The sequence below is a fragment of the Heloderma suspectum genome, chromosome 1 (genome assembly GCF_057233095.1).
Source record: "Heloderma suspectum isolate Gila_16-S chromosome 1, 16-S_ref, whole genome shotgun sequence".
NCBI lineage: Eukaryota > Metazoa > Chordata > Lepidosauria > Squamata > Helodermatidae > Heloderma > Heloderma suspectum.
The window spans coordinates 32,961,406-32,980,221 of record NC_139458.1 but is presented as its reverse complement, the minus strand read 5'-3'; the positions used below and the strand labels follow the sequence as shown (position 1 = coordinate 32,980,221).

General features: G+C 44.3%; 1 protein-coding gene across 3 annotated transcripts in view; it reads left to right on the top strand.

Annotated features, from left to right (window-relative positions):
- PPP4R4 (protein phosphatase 4 regulatory subunit 4) overlaps window positions 1–18,816 on the top strand; it is a 158,215-nt gene that overhangs the window by 46,021 nt on the left and 93,378 nt on the right. For all 3 annotated transcript variants that reach the window (XM_084840025.1, XM_084840014.1, XM_084840035.1), the window contains exon 3: window positions 9,044–9,146. In XM_084840025.1, the coding sequence (XP_084696151.1) occupies window positions 9,044–9,146 (103 nt within the window). The remainder of the gene's footprint in view (window positions 1–9,043; window positions 9,147–18,816) is intronic.

Sequence of the window (18,816 nt, the reverse complement as noted above, 5' to 3'; positions counted from 1 at the left end):
ATCATCATCAGCGGCCCTTCTCCGTGAGCCCCTGCCAAAGGAAGTGAGGCGGGTGGCTACTAGGAGGAGGGCTTTTTCTGCTGTGGCACCCCGGCTCTGGAATGAGCTCCCTAGTGAGGTTTGCCTGGCGCCTACATTGTATTCCTTTCGGCGCCAGGTGAAGACCTTTTTATTTTCCCAGGCATTTTAGCATTTTAGCTTTCTAAATTTTTATCTTTGCTGTTTTAAATCTGTATTTTAAACTCCTGCACTGCTGCTAGGTTTTATTGTGGTTGTATTGTTATATTGTGGTTTTAATGTTCTGTATATTTTAAATTGTTTTATTGTGTGTTGCTTGGATTTAATTTTTGTGAACCGCCCAGAGAGCTTCGGCTATTGGGCAGTATAAAAATGAAATAAATAAATAAATAAATAAAATATATTTTATCCAGTTTTGACAGGGTTTCTAAATTAGAGAAATCCAGTATTCTGTAGCCCTGCTTAATATTATTTATTTATTACATTTATATCCCGCCTTTTTCCTCCTTCAGGAACCCAAGGCAGCTTACATTCTCCTCCTCCTCTCCATTTTATCCTCACAACAACAACCCTGTGAGGTAGATTGGGCTGAGAGTCTGTGACTGGCTCAAAGTCACCCAGTGAGCTTCCATGGCCCAGTGCGGACTAGAACCTGGATCTCCCTACTCCCAGTCCAACACTCTAGCCACTACCCCACACTGGCTCTAAAAAAAAAAAAAAAAAATGTAATTTTTTGTCAGGAAGTAGATTGGCATTGCTACCTGACAAAGCAACCCTACGTGGGGTTGCGGGTGCAAGTGACATGGCAGATCTACTGCCACATCCAAAACCCTGCCAGCTTGTGCTAATCCCCCCCCCCCCCGCAAAAAAAAGCAATGGGAGGAGGGGAAATCAGCTATGTCAGTTCCAGGTTGGCATAGCAGAAAGGCCTGGATCAGGTCTTCTTGGGGAAATGGAGCAGCTTTGGATTCAGCTGGTCCAAAACTAGTCCTGCCCCTGGAACAGCTATTTTGGGGGTCTAGGCTTCCTACCACTGGTGGCAATGCTACTGGCAGCAGTTATCCCCCCACAGAGCTTTCTGCGAGCATAGCAGGGGTCTCCATGGTGGAGGAGCCTCTCCACCAATGTGGAGGGGCCTCTCCACCAAATCCTAACTCCATCAGGAGGTTAGGGTTGTTTTCTAAGCATTATAATTGAAAACTGGTTTTCAGCTCAAGTTGGAGTATTTTTTTCTAAATAAGGGCATTTTCAAACTAGCATTTTTGCACAGTAAATGTACAACTATTACTGGAAATGTAGAAGAGATCCAGATGCCTTTCCTGTAGAACAGGGGAGGGCAGAGTTAAGGCTTATGGAATCTAATTATTATTTTTTTACTAGAATCCCTGAGGTCTACCAGCTGGAGCCAGATGCAAAGTGGTAGAGCCAGATACCTTCTGATCACCATGAACTGTAAATGGGATGACCTGCATACCCAAATGCAAATCTGTGTTTAAGTTATGACAGATCAGGGATATTCTAAAACTCTAATTTAGATCTAAAAGTGCTGTTGTTAGGGAATTGGAAACCCTTGATGATCTGCTGCAAATCACCCAGAGATCTATCAGTATCTTGTTGAAAAATTGCAGTTCCCTTACACAGCATGTCAGTCATGATAGGAAGAGCAATGTAGAATGTAGAGGCTCAAATGTCAAGACCACCTATTTAGCACCTGTGATATCATTAGTGAAGACCAACATAACTCATCCCATATCCATGCCATTTTATAAATGTTAAAAATGTCTCTCTTGTCCTTACTGTGTGCAGAAACCCATGGGGGAAGGAATAGGCTCCAGGAGGGCTGAGGGCAGATCAAACCGTAGGCAGTCAAAAGTGCAGCAGCCATGAAGCAAGTCAGTAGGACTGGTGGAGCAGGACTTTGGACAACTCCATGCTGACTACTTGTTCCAACAACATCTACAGCCCAACTGAGCCCTTATACCTCCCAGGCTCTGCCCACTCTGGGATCAATGGAAATGTTTAAAGGGGCAACCCTTGTGCCTGGGTCCTTGCACTCTGGTAATGCTCAGTTTATATCTAGCTTAGTGTGTTTTTGTCTTTGTCAAGTGCAGGTGAAAACTGGGAGGTCTTTGGGGGTGAGGGTAGTGGGTCTTCAGAGAAACCCACCCCATGAGGTTCTGGTTGGGGGGGGGGGTCCATCTCAGCGGGCTCTGGGTGATCAGGAACTGGAGTGGTGTCAAGAGTCCATAGCCACTGAGCACTATCAGGCCTCATTGTGCTATTTTGGGTCCCTCCCCCCACTTAGATTTTAGTTCTGCAAATCTTTGTGTTCTCCCATACCTACCTACCTACCTACCTCTCTCTCTCTCTCTCTCTTGTGTTTGGATAGTGCTGTTTTGGTTACATAAAATCAGCACTCGCCTCTGAACCTTAGAAATAGAGGGAATGATAATGGTAGCTTAGAAGAGCTTTTCAGACCTAACTGCTGAAATAACAACTCCAGTGTTCATGACACCACTTTAAAGTACATATTGTTCCATTTAAATATGCAACAGTATGTTAATTTCCAAATAAATCATTGCTTGATTTTAATTAATCGGTTTGCAATCCTGTACACTTACCTGCAAGTAAGCTCCATAAAATACTCCTGAATAAGCATGCAAAGGATTGTGTTTAAAATAACTGGGTTTGCATGGAGATCCAAGTTAGCAAATATGATATATTGAAATATCACTTGAAGTGCTTGGTAAGGCTACAAGCAAATGTAATTTAAATATATTAGAATAAAGATGCTTTCTGCGTTAATCATGTGGTCATGCTGAATAACATTCTGTGGTTGGCAGGCACTGATTGTTCCATCATCCTTACAGGGATATAGAAAGGTGAGGATTGCCTGTAGAAGTCAGGATCACCCAATGAAATTGATGGGAGTAAGTTTAGGACTGGAAAAAGGAAGTACTTCTCATGACACCCAACTAATGCACGGAATTCACAGTCATAGGATGGAGGGTGGCCACTATCTTAGATGGTTTTTGAAAGGATTAGACAGATCCATGAAAGACCTGCAGGGACTACACCTGTTTAGGGATCTAGCTGGCCAGTCAGCCATGCTGTCCTCCAAGATATTCCATTCATTCCCCCGCAACAGTCAGCATTCTGAGCATGCTCAGTCCTCATTGGGCTGTTTTCAGATCCCCCAAGGATCCCACGCCTGCCCCGAAACATACTTTGTACTTCTGCAAACTTCTGCAGGCCTGCTGATACTGCTCTCTTGTGTGTCAGTGGTGCCATTTTGGACTACATAAGGATAGGCACTTGGGGAATAAGTTCACTGTTAGGATAGTGCAGCTAATTGGTATATACCTCTATTCCTGGGGAACAAACTGAGGAAGGCCGTCACCTGTTTGTGAGTACCCAGACACAAGTGCCATGGAAACAGAATTCTTGGGTCTGATTCAGCATGTTCTGTGATAGCTGCATATAAATTAGATAGGTTTTTTCATATAAATAATAAATTTGTTTGTATTATAGTTGTATTTATTTTCTAAAGATGTTATCCCAGAATGGAAAGTGTTTGGCAAGTGGCTAGCTAAGATAGGCTGTGGATAATGCAGGCTAAATTAATTTAACACCAAGGACTGAGTATTCCCTTCTGTGTAATTGGTTATTACAGATTACAGTGATTAATTTGCCAGAATATTGTTTGTGGTTCAAGGCTGAGATTTTATTCTTCCCAAGCCCCCTCAAGTTAGCAGTAACTTAATTCATGAAATAAAAATACTATTTTGCTGCACATAATCTCAAAAATGTGTAATTTATTAAAATAATGCTCTGGAAATTGTATTTCTGAAGATTTATGCCGTTGGGGGAATTAACCTACATTATGCTAAGTTTAGTACACTCTTCGGTTTCGTGCCTCAGCTGCACATTACTTCTGTGTTTAGGTTAATCACTTAAGGGAGCAGTCCTATGCATGTTTAGACAGAAAAAACAAACAAAAACCACACACAAAAGACCAAATGATTTTCGAGCAAAGGTTTTGTGGGGAACACTTCACTGAGGATCTGTTAGGGCACAATCCTATGCATGTTCGGACAGAAAAAAAGTCCTACAACTCCCAGCATCCCCCAGCCAACATGGAATATACTGACTGAAATATACTGACTGCATTTAAAGAACATCACAACGGAGGGATATTGTTTTTGTTCTGCTACTTCTAGTTAATTTAATTATTTATGTTGCATGTGTTTCATAATTTCAGTTTGAAAGCAATAAATGTCAACTTTACATAATTAAAAGTTATAAATCACACTATATTTTAATTATTTCTATACCGCCTATTAGCCGAAGCTCTCTGGGTGATTTACAAGACAAAGTGTAAAACCTTAAAATTCAGTAACACAGTAAAATATAAAAACCTTAAGTTTAAAACAGAGTAAAACCAAAGCAGTGACCAAGATAAAAACCAGCTGCAGTGCAAAGATCTAAGAATGCACTAACACAGTTTTTAAAACTGAAGGGCTAAAAATCCTGGGAAAATCAAAAGGTCTTCACCTGGTGCCAAACCCCCCACAATGACCTCTCCTGAGAGGGGAGCCTCTCATGGGAGGTCATTCCACAACTGGGGTGCCACCACTGAAAAGGCCCTCTCCTTAGAAGCCACCTGCCCCTCTTTATTCTGCAGGTACACCCGAAGAAGGGCCCCTGAGGATAATCTTAGGGTCTGGGCAGATATACAGTCAGGGCCAGAAATATTGGAACAAGGATAACTGTTTTGGCAGTTGGCCTCTGTACACCACCACATTGAAGTTGAAAGGAAACACACCCAGATGGGAGCAAAGTCAGGACTTTCAGCTGTAATTCAACGGGTTTGACAAAAGTGGGGCACTAACCATTCAGGAAGGACAGCCAGTGGCATACACACACACCCATCGTTGGTGGGTCATAAGTAATGAAACAAACCAACATCATTTCAAACTTAAGGATTGCCTTTAATACCTGCATGAAAATCCTTTGCAGTCAATGACTGCCTGAAGTCTGGAACCCATGAACATGACCAAATGCGGAGTTTCCCCCCTCCGGATGCTTTGCCAGGCCTTTACTGCAGCTGCCTTCAGCTGCTGCTTGTTTGTGGGTCTTTCTGCCTTCAGTCTTGTCTTCAGTAATTGAAAAGCATGCTCTATTGGGTGGAGATCAGGTGACTGACTCGGCCATTGAAGAACATCCCACTTCTTTGCCTGGAGAAACTCTTGGGTAGCTTTTGCTGTATGTTTTGCGTCATTATCCATCTGCAATATGAAGTGGCGTCCTATCAGTTTGGCAACATTCGGCTGAATGTGAGCAGAATGTATATCCCTATACACTTCAGAATTCATCCTGCTGCTTTTATTAGCAGTCGGGTCATCAATAAACACCAGTGTCCCAGTTCCATTGGCAGCCATACATGCCCAGGCCATAACACTGCCTCCACCATGTTTGACAGATGATGTGGTATGCTTTGGATCATGAGCTGTTCCTTTCCTTCTCCATACTTTTCTCTTCCCATCATTCTGGTACAAGTTAATCTGGGGTTCATCAGTCCAAAGAATCTTATTCCAGAACTGGGCAGAACTTTTTAGGTGTTTGCTGGCAAAGGCTAATCTGGCCTGTCTGTTCTTGAGCATTACCAGTGGTTTGCACCTTGTTGTGAAGCCTCTGTATTTACATTCATAAAGCCATCTCTTGACTGTAGATGTCGACAATGACATGCCTACCTCCGCAAGAGCGTTCTTGACCTGGCTAGATATTGTGAAAGGGTTCTTCTTCACCGTGAGTAGAATTCTGCGGTCATCCACTTTAGTTGTCTTCCGTGGTCTTCCAGGCCTTTTGCTGTTGCTGAGTTTGCCAGTTAATTCCTTCTTTTTCAGGATGTTCCAAACTGTTGTATTGGCCAGTCGCACTGTTTTTGCTATCTCTTTGATGGGTTTATGTTGTTTCCTCAGCCTAATGATGGCCTCTTGCACTCGCATGGACACCTCTTTGGACCTCATGTTGGGAGTCCCAGTGAACAGCTACCAAATGCAAATATAACACTCAGAACCACCTCCAGGCCTTTTATCTGCTTGATTGGTCATGGGGTACCCAGGAAACAGGCCACACCTGGCCGTGCAGCTGCTTGTCAGCCATTCATTCCATTACTTATGAGCCACCAATGATGGATGTATGTGTATGCCTGAATGGCTGTCCTTCCTGAATGGGTGGTGCCCCACTTTTGTCAAGCCCCTTGAATTACCGCTGAAAGTCCTGACTTCGCTCCCATCTGGGTGTGTTTCCTTTCAACTTCAGTGTGGTGGTGTACAGAGGCCAACTGCTGAAACAGTTATCCTTGTTCCAATATTTCTGGCCCTGACTGTATATGGAAGGAGATAATCCTTCCATTTAGGACTTCGTAGATTAATACCAGCACTTTGAATTTGGCCCAGAAATGGCCTGGCAGCCAGTGCAGATCATAAAGCACTGGCATAAGATAATCATATTGGCCAGTTTCTGTTAACAGTCTTGCTATCTTGTTTTGGACCAGCTGAAGTTTCCAGACCATTTTCAAAAGCAGCCTCACATATAATGCATTGTAGTAATCCAAACAAGAGGTTACCAGAGCATGGATAACTGTAGCTAGGCTAACTTTGTCCAGATAAGCTTATCGTTGTAAATTGGCTTAAGCTGATAAAAGGTGCTCCATACCACCGAGGCCACCTGTGCCTCCAGTGACAGTGCTGGATCTAAGAGCACCCCCAAATTTATTTACTTACTTAAAATATTTCTTGGCTGCCTTTCAGGACAGGAGCTCTCCCAGGTCAGTGTCCAACAATAAAACACATAATAAAAAATGATGCAATATTAAAAATGATTAAAACAGCTATTAAAAATGGCAGTAAAAACAGCATACCTATCAAGGGAATGCCAGAGTAAAATAGTATGTTTTCAGGGCCTTAAAAGCCTGCAATGATGGGGCCTGGTGGACCCCTGATGGCAGCTTATTCCAGAGGTGTGGGGCGCTGCAGAAAAGATACTCCTTTGTGTGGTTGCCCACCTAACTGCTTTCACAGGTGGACAAATGAGAAGGGCATCCCTTGCTGGTCTTAAAGTACAGGCAAGCTGATATGGGTGAAGGCAGTCCTTCAGGTAATTTGGTCTCATGTTAAAAGGTCAAAAACAGCACTTTAAATTGGTCTCGGGAACATACCACGAACCTGATACTTTAGGGGAAGTGCAACCTTGTCCAGAACAGGTTGAATATTACTCATCTGGGCAGACCACCCATTAACAGTACCTCCAACTTATCTGGATTGGGCCCTTATCCAGTCTGTTACTGTGCCCAGGCACTGATTCAGAAAACCCACTGCCGCACCTGGATTTGGTGAAAAGTAGAGATAGAGCTGGGTGTCATCCACATATTGGTGACACCTCAGTCCATATCTCCAGATAACCTTCCTGAGCAGTTTCATGTAGGTGCTGAATAGTATAGAGGATATAATAGAGCCCTGTGGCACCCATGCCAACTGCCAAGGTACAGAGCAATAATTCCTCAGCATCACCTTCTAGTATTGGCCATCCAAGTAGGAGCAGAACCACTGCAGCACAGTACCTCCCAATTCCCAGTCCAGACAGCCTGTCCAGAAGGATACCATGGTCAATGGCATTGAAAGTCATTGAGAGGTCCAAGAGAATCAACAGGGTTGTGCTTCCTCTTGGCAAAGGTCATTCCATAGGATGACCAAGGCAATTTCCATTTCAAAATGAGGTCTGAAGCTGGATTGAAATAGATCAAGATAATCCGTTTCATTCAAGAGTGCCTGGAGTTGGCCAGCAACCACCTGATCAGGCAGGAAGTGGATGTTGGCAACTGCCCTATAGTTCTTAACATCGTCTAGGTCCATGTTAGGCTTTTTCAGGAGTGGTCCAATAACCACCTCCTTTAAAGCGGCTGGCCTTTCTTTCTCTCTCTCTCTCTCTCTCTCTTGGAGGAGTTGACAACCTCCTGGACCCAGCTGGATATCCCTTCCTTATTAGATGTAATGAAGGGCAAGGGTCATGCACACAGGTGGTCGACTAGACTTATTATTGATTGATTTATTGATTTAAAGTATTTTTAAGCCACTCCTCAGCCAAAAAGTGTCCCAGAGTGGCTCACAACAATCAGTTAAACAATATAGTCCTTACCTGCACGCTTACAGTCTAAAAAGACATGACACACAAGAAAAAAGTGGCCAAGCACCTTGTTTGCATCCTCAGGTCTCAACAATGGAAACTCATCCAAAAAAACCTAGACCAGTCGGTGCTCTGGATACCTCTATAGATGGCACTGCATTAACTATGGTGTCCAAGTCGGGATGAATGTGAGAGACTTTATCTTCAAAGTGTTGCGCAAACTCGTCACAGTGTGCTACTGAGGGGTCCACCATCCTCTCCCTGGCTCAGATTGTGGAAGCTCTAACCTGTGTTGAGTTGGACTCTGCATGAGTCTTCCTCCACCTGCATTTTAGCTGTCTTCCCTCTTGCTTCATTGCCCTCAGCTCAGGTGTATGCTAGGGAGCTTCTTGGGCTCTGCTCAGAGGGAGAGGGTGGTTGGGAATGATTGTCATCTCTATATTCCACAGAGTAACCAGGGCTTCGACAGGAGCGCTAGCCATACCAGCAGGAAAATCAACCAGAGCCCCCTGGAATCTATCAAAATCCATTAGTCTCCAGGGGTGGACCATTTTAATAGGTCCCCCTCCCTTGCTGAGAGTCTAAACCTCAATAAGAACTAATCAGACCATGAGAAGGGATATATGTTAATCCCCCCCCACTTTCAGATCACCATCCTCCTGCCCAGTCAAGAAAATGAAATCAAGCATGTGTCCTCCTACATGCATTGGGCCAACAACATGTTGGGACAGCCCCATTGTTGTCAATGATGTAGAGATATTTGCAGAATAGTTTTTCTTATTTTTGCTAAAATTGATCTCACTACAAAATGTTTTAAAACGTGTTTTTTTTTAATAAGTTCTGGTCAGGATATCCAAGGAACAAGTGTGGTTGCAAGTCTTCCAGTCCTGATGCGACAGAATCCTGCAGAGACACTCAGGAGAGTATTACCAAAAGTTCGAGTAAGTGCAGCATGCGTTATTTTGAATACTTTATTTCACCTTAATGTTAAAACACTGAATACATCCCACATCCCATTCATGGTAATGACAAAACTCCCATTAATTAACTCCTATTAATTATTTTAATAGCTGTGAATCAGACTTTCAGTAAGGAAGGCGACTAAACAAAATATGTTATTCAAGTTAAATCCGCCCCCCTGCCCCGGCCCCTTGCATTTACACTTTCTGTATTGGAAGCTCTTCATAATTAGTGTGTATTCTTTGGATTTATGTGAACTAACCATATATGAAAAGTTAAGATTGCTAGGTATCCTGGTGAGATTCATTTGTCTGTTGCATGATCTATATATATCAATACTGTTGATTTCTGATAGTTGTCTCCAGTTTATATTTTTCCCCTTGGTTTTTCTATGTATATATTTTAAACTTGCTCACCCTATCAAGGGCTAAGGGCCACTAAACCCATTTTATTTTTACAAAAGAGAGAAAGAGGCAGATTCTCATTAGGGCTGTGCACTGCTTCAGATCCAGATCTGAATTCTGAGCCGAAGTGGACCGAGTCAGTCTGAAACACTGATTGAGCTGAAATGCTTTGGATCAGTTTGGACTGATCCGGACATTCTGAATCCCCACTCCCCCCACCCCCCGGGACATGCCCGCCGAACCACACAAGCTCCCTGCTGCTTACCTGGACCCATTGTGAGTGCCTGCAGCCATCGCCCTCTTCAAGGGGGTGGGGGTCGTCAGTTTCTATTAAAATGGCATCTCATCTTTTCCAGCGTTCAAATCTTATAGATTTGAACGCTGGAAAAGACAATCTGCCATTTTAAAAGAAAAAGGTGACTTCCTTAAAGAGGGTGATGGCTGCGGGTACTCACAACTGGTCCAGGTAAGGAGCAAGGGGCTTGTGCAGCTCAGTGGGTGGCTGGCATGGCTTGGCAGTCTGATTCTAATGTCTGAATTTCACTTTGGATCCAGAATCTGAAGCAGGTTGGACCAGGTCCAAATCGGGCTGAAGTGGGTCAGGGCTGATTCGGAAGCTCCAAATCGGCCTCCGAAGTGGGGTGGGGAGGGGGGTGTCCATGCCCTAGTTCTGACTGCATATGACTTACAATTTAAAATTTATCTGTATGAGGGAGGAGTTCTTTAAACTGAAAACTTTAAAATTCTATCATAGGTTTTGTGAAAAAACTCATTTCCTCCTACTAACTCCAAAACTCTCAAATCACCCCAAAGGGAACTCCTTCCACCCAACTCAGACATTCTATCTATTTTTTCACTTGTGTAGGTTTTATATATATAGGGCATGATCTAAAGATCTGCGCAGTTAGCTCTGGGCACTCAATGTGGCTTTGGATTTTTGATTTTTGAACAGCACTCCTCTATGCTACATTGTAAGAAAAACTAAAAGATCTACTGAATATGGACAAACTCTTGGGCACACCTGAAGTAGCAGAGATATTGTAGACATACTGAATGTTACTCTATAGCCCCATCTATGTAATGTACCTGCCCCAATGGAACACTTGTTCTTACTGGGAAACATTTGTATAAAAGATAAAGATGTTTGAGATCTTTATTGGAGGCCCTGCTCCTTGTGTCCCTGCCGTCTGAGGTAAGGCAGGTGGTGACTGGTGATAAGGTCATCTACATGGGGGTATCCTAGTTGTGGAACATCCTCCCCAGGGACACTTGGGTGGTACCTACTTTTCTAATCTGTTAGGTAAATGCAGTGATGGTCTGCTTTGAATCAGATTGCGGGGGGGGGGGCTTGCTGTGGTTGTTTTTATTGCTGTTTTACTCTTGTTTTACTGGTTCTCATGTGAGCAATGTTTCTGCTATTACTCTTTCTTCATCTTCTTACTCTTTTATATTATTTTTTTTCTAATTGTATTCTATTTTTGTTGTTAGCCACTTTGGATATTTAGGATGCAATCCTCTGCTGAAAATCTGCCAGTTGAAGGACTATGGGGTTTGGCAGAATGCTGCATATGCTGTCACCACAAACTGGTGGAGCTGGTCTACCAGCAAAGGCATGGCAACAGAGCATCTAAAATATGACAGAGTAGTGGCTGGGATGTGGGCAGCACAAGAGAGGACCACACTTCTGATATACTGGAGAGGAGCACTCTTCAATCCATGGTCGCATCCCCATCAACAGCAAATTTGATACCAATCCCAGATATGACAAAAAGATTTTGCCTCCCACTGACTTCAGTGGGAGGGCGAAGATACCTGCCCCCATACCAATGACCAACCCACTGAAGTCGCCATGGCAGAGCATAGGATATGGTGTTACTCAACACCCAATCCCAGCACACCATAGCCAGTATATAAACCCAGACAGAGAGATCACATCTGACCTGATAGGGCATGCCATAAGGGACTATATCCTTCTGGTGTCAAGTCCTGCATGCTAAGAGCTCACAAGGGTTGAAGAGTTCACTTCAGGGTTGGCAAAATATAGGAAAAGGGCACCTGGTATAAAAAGGGAACACTTTGCACAAAACAGCCTGTCTTCATGACACACATGAAGCACATTGCTAAGAGTTCTCTGTCTAGAATTAAAACCTTCACAGGTACCTCACCTTGGGACTCCAGACACAAATACCCAACACGGAACTTTGTTGCATTCCAACAACCAAGGATGCCAGGACAGAGCACCCCACACAGCTAAACAACAGAAGGGGGAACATTTGTTGCAAAGTAGCAGTACTGTGACTGTCTCCCATGTTTCTTCCCCTTATGCCAAATGTGAATACTGTGTCTTACCTGAACTGTATTGCTGTAACACTCTTCTCTCCCTCACTCCCTCCTGCAACCGTAGGGAGCAGTGACCCCCTGCATATAGGGGAGGCATTCATCCCCTCTTATAGATGAGCTGTGTGTGGTTAAAGGCAGCACCTCACACACAGTTCCAATGCAACCCACATGAAAGAAGGGATGTGTATACTCACAGTCACTGCAGTCTTCCCCTGCCCCCTCATCCCCCAGCCCTGTGGGTAAGAGGCTGAGTCATGAGCACTGGCTGTGCACTCAGTGGTATCATTCCCTCTTCTCTCTCACCCCCTCAGAAACATTTGCTGTACATCCAGGTTCAGGTACTATGTGCTCCAGCTGCTACCTCTTGCTCACTGCTCTCTGCCTGCATTGCCCTCCCCTTGTTCTCCACTGGCTGTTTTCCCAGGAACTTGCTTTACCTCCTGCTCCCTTGCATGCTTCATGACAGACAGCTGTACAACAGATGAAGGTGTTCCTAACATGGAGCTGTTGCCATGAGGGACATCACATCTGCTGCCCTGCTGTCTACAGAGCCACTGACCAGGTGGCAACCCCATACATACGTCATTCTCAGGATCTAATCCATCCCAGATGCTGATTAATAAAAGCTTTGATGATGCTCAATGTGTGGTTTTGTTGTTGTTAGGGATCCCTTTTCCCCACTTCAGCTGACCTCAGGATGGGCTTTGAGGGGGATGATCAGGGAGCCTGATGGGCATAGGAACGGTAGCCCCTCCTCACTCTGCTTATACATGCACCCTGTACCGTGAGGGACCAGGCCTCTCAGAGAGCACTAGTAGGATAGGTGCACTAGGAGTTGGGATGGTGGGGAGGGATAAGAACAGAAGAAGAGTTGTGTCGAATCAGAGCAAAGGCCAAGCATTCTGTTCTCACAGCGGCCAATCGGATGCCTGTGGGAAGCCACTAGCAGCATATGAGTGCAATAGCACCTTCCCGGTCATGTTCCATGGCAACTGTTATTCAAGGCCATACTGCTTCTGATACTGGAGTTACTAAATAGGTGTCATGACTAGTAGCCATCAATAGCCTTCTTCTCCATGAATTTGCCTAATTCCCTTTTAAAGCCATCCAAGTTGGTGCCTATCACTGCATCTTGTGGTAGCAAATTCCATCGTTAAACTAATGCACTGTGGGAAGAAGTAACTGTTCTGAATTTTCTACCATTCAGCTTCATTGGATGAGCCTGGGTTCTAGTATTATGAGAGAAGGAGAAAAATGTCTCCCTATCTACTTTTTCCATACTATGCATAATTCTATACACCTCTATCTTGTCTGCCATAATCACAATTTTTCTGAGATAACCCCCCCCCCCCAACATTGTAATCTTTCCTCATAGGGGAGTTGATCCAGCTCCTTAATCATTTTGGTTGTCCTTTTCCTCATCTTTTCCAGATCTACAATATCCTTTTTGAGATGTGGTAATCAGAACTCTGCACAGGATTCCAACTATAAGTATTTGTCTAAAGGCATAATACTGGCAGTTTTATTTTCCATTCCTTTCCTAATTATTTCCAACATGGAAGTTGCCTTTTTTTTTTTTATAGCAGCCACACACTGGGTTGAAGTTCTCATCAAGCTATTCATTACAACCCCAGGATTTCTTTCCTTGTCAGTTAGTACTAGCTCATCATACCTCCCCCTTCATGGATCACTGCCTTGTTGTGGCGAAGGGGCTTGCGTAACTCAGTGAAGCCATAAGCTATGCCGTGCAGGGCCACCCAAGACAGACAGGTCATGGCAGAGAGTTCTGACAAAATGTGATCCACTGGAGAAGGAAATGGCAACCCACTCCAGTATTCTTGCCAAGAAAACCCCATGGAACATATCACAAGGCTAAAAGAGATGACGCCGGAAGATGAGCCCCTCAGGTTGGAAGGTGTCCAATATGCTACTGGGGAAGAGCAGAGGGTATTTCCAAGTAGCGCCAGAAAGAGTGAAGCGGCTGGGCCAAACCCGAAAGGACACTCAGCTGTGGATGTGTCTGGTGGTGAAAAGAAAATCCGATGCTGTAAAGAACAATATTGTTTAGGAACCTGGAATGTCAGATCAATGAATCAAGGTAAGCTGGAAGTGGTCAAACATGAGATGGCAAGATTGAACATCGACATCTTGGGAATCAGCGAACTAAAATGGACAAGCATGGGCGAATTTAATTCAGGTGACCATCATATCTACTATTGTGGGCAAGAATCCCTTAGAAGAAATGGAGTAGCGCTCATAGTCAACAAAAGGGTGGGAAAAGCAGTACTGGGGTACAATCTTAAAAACGATAGAATGATCTCAGTACGAATCCAAGGCAAACCATTCAACATCACAGTAATTCAAGTCTATGCCCCAACCACTGAGGCCGAAGAAGCTGAGGTTGATCGGTTCTATGAAGACCTACAACACCTTCTAGAACTAACACCAAAAAAAGATGTCCTCTTCATCATAGGGGATTGGAATGCTAAAGTAGGAAGTCAAGAAATCACCGGGATAACAGGCAGGCATGGCCTTGGTGTACAAAATGAAGCAGGACAAAAGCTAATAGAGTTTTGCCAAGAGAACATGCTGATCATAGCAAACACTCTTTTCCAACAGCACAAGAGGCGACTCTACACATGGACATCACCAGATCGTCAATATCGAAATCAGACTGATTATGTCCTTTGCAGCCAAAGATGGAGAACCTCCATACAGTCAGTAAAAACAAGACCTGGAGCTGACTGTGGCTCAGATCATGAGCTGCTTCTTGCAAAATTTCGGCTTAAATTGAAGAACGTCGGGAAAACCACTAAACCGTTCAGGTATGACCTAAATCATATCCCTGATGAATATACAGTGGAGGTGAGGAATAGATTTCAGGGATTAGACCTGATAGACAGAGTGCCTGAGGAACTATGGACGGAGGTCCGTAACATTGTTCAGGAGGCAGCAATGAAATCCATCCCAAAGAAAAAGAAATGCAAGAAAGCAAAGTGGCTGTCTGATGAGGCTTTACAAGTAGCTCATGAAAGAAGGGAAGCGAAAAGCAAGGGAGAAAGGGGAAGATATACCCAACTGAATGCAGAGTTCTAGAGAATAGCAAGGAGAGACAAGAAGGCCTTCTTAAATGAACAATGCAAAGAAATCGAGGAAAACAACAGAATGGGAAAGACTAGAGATCTCTTCAAGAAAATTGGAGATCTCAAGGGAACGTTTTGTGCAAAGACGGGCATGATAAAGGACAAAGAAGGCAGGGACCTAACAGAAGCAGATGAGATTAAGAAGAGGTGGCAAGAATACACAGAAGAACTATACAGGAAAGATCTGAATGTCCCTGATAGCCATGATAGTGCGGTCACTGAACTTGAGCCGGACATCCTCGAGAGTGAAGTCAAGTGGGCCTTAGGAAGCATTAGTAACAACAAAGCTAGCGGAGATGACAGTATTCCAGCCGAGCTATTTAAAATCCTAAAAGATGATGCTGTTAAAGTGCTGCATTCAATATGCCAACAAATCTGGAACACTCAACAGTGGCCACAAGACTGGAAAAGGTCAGTTTACATTCCATTTCCAAAGAAGGGCAACGCCAAAGAGTGTTCAAACTACCGCACAATTGCGCTCATTTCACATGCCAACAAGGTGATGCTCAAAATCCTACAAGCTAGGCTTCAGCAGCATGTGAACCGAGAACTACCGGAAGTACAAGCTGGGTTTCGAAGAGGCAGAGGAACTAGAGATCAAATCGCCAACATTCGCTGGATCATGGAGAAAGCAAGAGAATTCCAGAAAAACGTCTATTTCTGCTTCATTGACTATGCTAAAGCCTTTGATTGTGTGGATCACAACAAACTGTGGCAAATTCTTAAAGTGATGGGAGTACCAGACCACCTTACCTGTCTCCTGAGAAACCTGTACGAGGGTCAAGAAGCAACAGTAAGAACCAGACATGGAACAACCGATTGGTTCAAAATTGGGAAAGGAGTACGACAAGGCTGCATATTGTCACCCTGCTTATTTAACTTATATGCAGAGTACATCATGAGAAATGCCGGGTTGGATGAATCAGAGGTCGGAATTAAGATTGCTGGGAGAATTATCAACAACCTCCGATATGCAGACGATACCACCCTAATGGCAGAAAGCGAAGAGGATCTCAAGAGCCTCTTGTTGAGGGTGAAAGAGGAGAGTGCAAAAGCTGGTTTGAAACTCAACATTAAAAAAACTAAGATCATGGCATCTGGCCCCATCACTTCCTGGCATATCGAAGGGGAAGAAATGGAAGCAGTGACAGATTTTACTTTCTTGGGCTCCAAGATCACCGCAGACGGTGACTGTAGCCATGAAATTAAAAGACGCTTGCTCCTTGGGAGGAAAGCTATGGCCAACCTAGACAGCATAGTAAGAAGCAGAGACATCACCTTGCCGACAAAGGTCCGTCTAATCAAAGCTATGGTTTTCCCAGTAGTAATGTATGGCCGTGAGAGCTGGACTATAAGGAAGGCTGAGCGCCGAAGAATTGATGCTTTCGAACTGTGGTGCTGGAGAAGACTCTTACGAGTCCCCTGGACTGCAAGGAGGTCAAATCAGTCCATCCTAAAGGAAATCAACCCTGACTGCTCATTGGAAGGACAGATACTGAAGCTGAAGCTCCAATATTTTGGCCACCTAATGCGAAGAGAAAACTCCCTGGAAAAGACCCTGATGCTGGGAAAGACTGAAGGCAAAAGGAGAAGGGGATGGCAGAGGATGAGATGGCTAGATAGCATCACGGATGCAATGAATATGAACTTGAGCACGCTCCGGGAGAGAGCGCAGGACAGGAAGGCCTGGCGTGCTATGGTCCATGGGGTCACGAAGAGTCGGACACGACTGAACGACTGAACAACATCATACCTCAGCAGTATATATGTGAAGTTAGAATTTTTTGCCCAGTGTGCATCACTTTACACTTGCTTACACTGAACTTACATTTTGATAGCCATTTTTTCCAGTTTGGAGAGAGCCTTTTAGAGCTTTTTGCTCTTCTCCCCCCATTTTTAACCACCTTAAATAATTCGGTGATATCAGCTCACTTAGCCATCTCACTGTTCACCCCTAACTCTAGATAATTTATGAACAAGTTAAAATGCAGCTTGAGAGACCCTACTGTTTACATCCCTCCATTAATAGAACTGACCATTTATTCCTGTTCCCTGCTTTCTGTGTTTTAACTAGCTACTGATCTATAAGGAGGGGGGTTATAAGGAGTGAGAGGGGCAATAAGTCCTGCTCGGATGCTACCTGACCAGGCTGGCCTATCAAGCAAAACTGGACGGATGATGGTGGCTTGGTCATATGGTGCTCCTCTTGATTGGCTCAGGCATGCCTGAGTGAGGGTGACCCTCTCCCCTTTCCTAGTGTGGAGTTAGACGCTGGATTCAAACCTGGACCCCCCGCATGAGCTATTCTACCCAGCTAGGGCTCCTCTAGCAACCCCTGTGCCACTTGGATCTTTGATTGGGTACTGAAGTTGGCGGGGTGGTGGGGTGGAGGGGAGAAGCCAAATGCCCTGTGATGTGTGTGATAGTTATCTATTGCTGTGGCTGAGCAGCTAGCAAACTGCTCTGTGGAGTTTACTGTGTGAGTTTCACTACTGGGAGCTCCCTTTTGCTCCCCAAACATGACTTTTTTTGCCGGTCATGCAAAACATGAGTGGGGCTTTATTCACCCCTTCCACTTTGGTGGGTCATCCCCAGCTTCCCAGCCCCTATGCAGTGAACCATTGTTGGCTGCTGCTGTCAGTATGTGTCTGTGGCTGTCCTTGTTGCATGTACTGGCCCCTCCCTTTGGCTTCTTGTGAAATGTCTTTTCCCCCCTAGTTGGGTCTTGAACCTTTGTCTCCGGGCTGAACGTGCAGGCACTTTGCCCAGGGAGCTATGTGGGTCCTGTGTTGTGTGGGCTCTCCTTGTTCCCCTTTGTGTGTATCATAAAACAGTGGTTCCGAGGAGCGTAAGGGGATTCATACTTCTGCTTGGACAGATGCCTGAGGACTGACAGTAGCAGGGTTTTGCTGGCTTTGCCACTGGGGCTGATGGAGAGGGGGTGCTATGGTGCTGCATGATGCAGAGGATATCCCTGTCATGAGTTCTTCGTGTGCTGGTGGCATGTGGGTTTCAGCAGTGGCACAGACCCTGACTGGCGAGCTTTGATGGAGTTTCCAGGAACACTGTGGCCATGTCTGTCATTTTTATGCTATTTATGTATGTTCTGTGTTGTACATTTTCCCTTGCTGTCTTGGGCTGACCTTGCATTTGATACAGCAGCCGTTCTGTAGCAGTTGTGTAACTCCAGTCCTGACATTACGTGAGTATAGGACTGCTCTGCCCGTTTCCTCAGTCTCTTCAGTCTTACAAGAAACATCTTATATTTTCTTTTTATTATTTTATGAAGCTTTCAGTTGTATTCTTGACATACAGAAGGGTTTAATCAGTTGTTGTTCGTTCCTAGGTAAGTGGCCATCTAGTAAGGAAGCAGTAGGAGTTCTATTGATAACTTGCCTCTTTTTAATTGGCTGAATATGTGTGGCATTTGAAATGCCACTGATTGAAGTTCTGGAATGCAACAGAACATTTGTTTGTTGGATCTTCTTTCTTTTAAGTTTTGAAGAAAGTGGCAATTTTCTAATTTAGCTAAGGCGTTTTTAAGACTCATATTTCCAGCGTATTCTGAGCCTCCTCTTTCTTCCTGCATATCCCTGAATTATTTGTTCGATTTTAAAGGTCAAACATAATAGTGACTGTGGAGGCTTTGGGGGAAGAGTGAACTAAGTGCAAAGGAGCAATCATTGTAAATGCTTGTATGAACCTCTGACAGTCATTGTTAATAATATGGGTTCATATTTTGCACATTGTGATGGCTCTGTTAT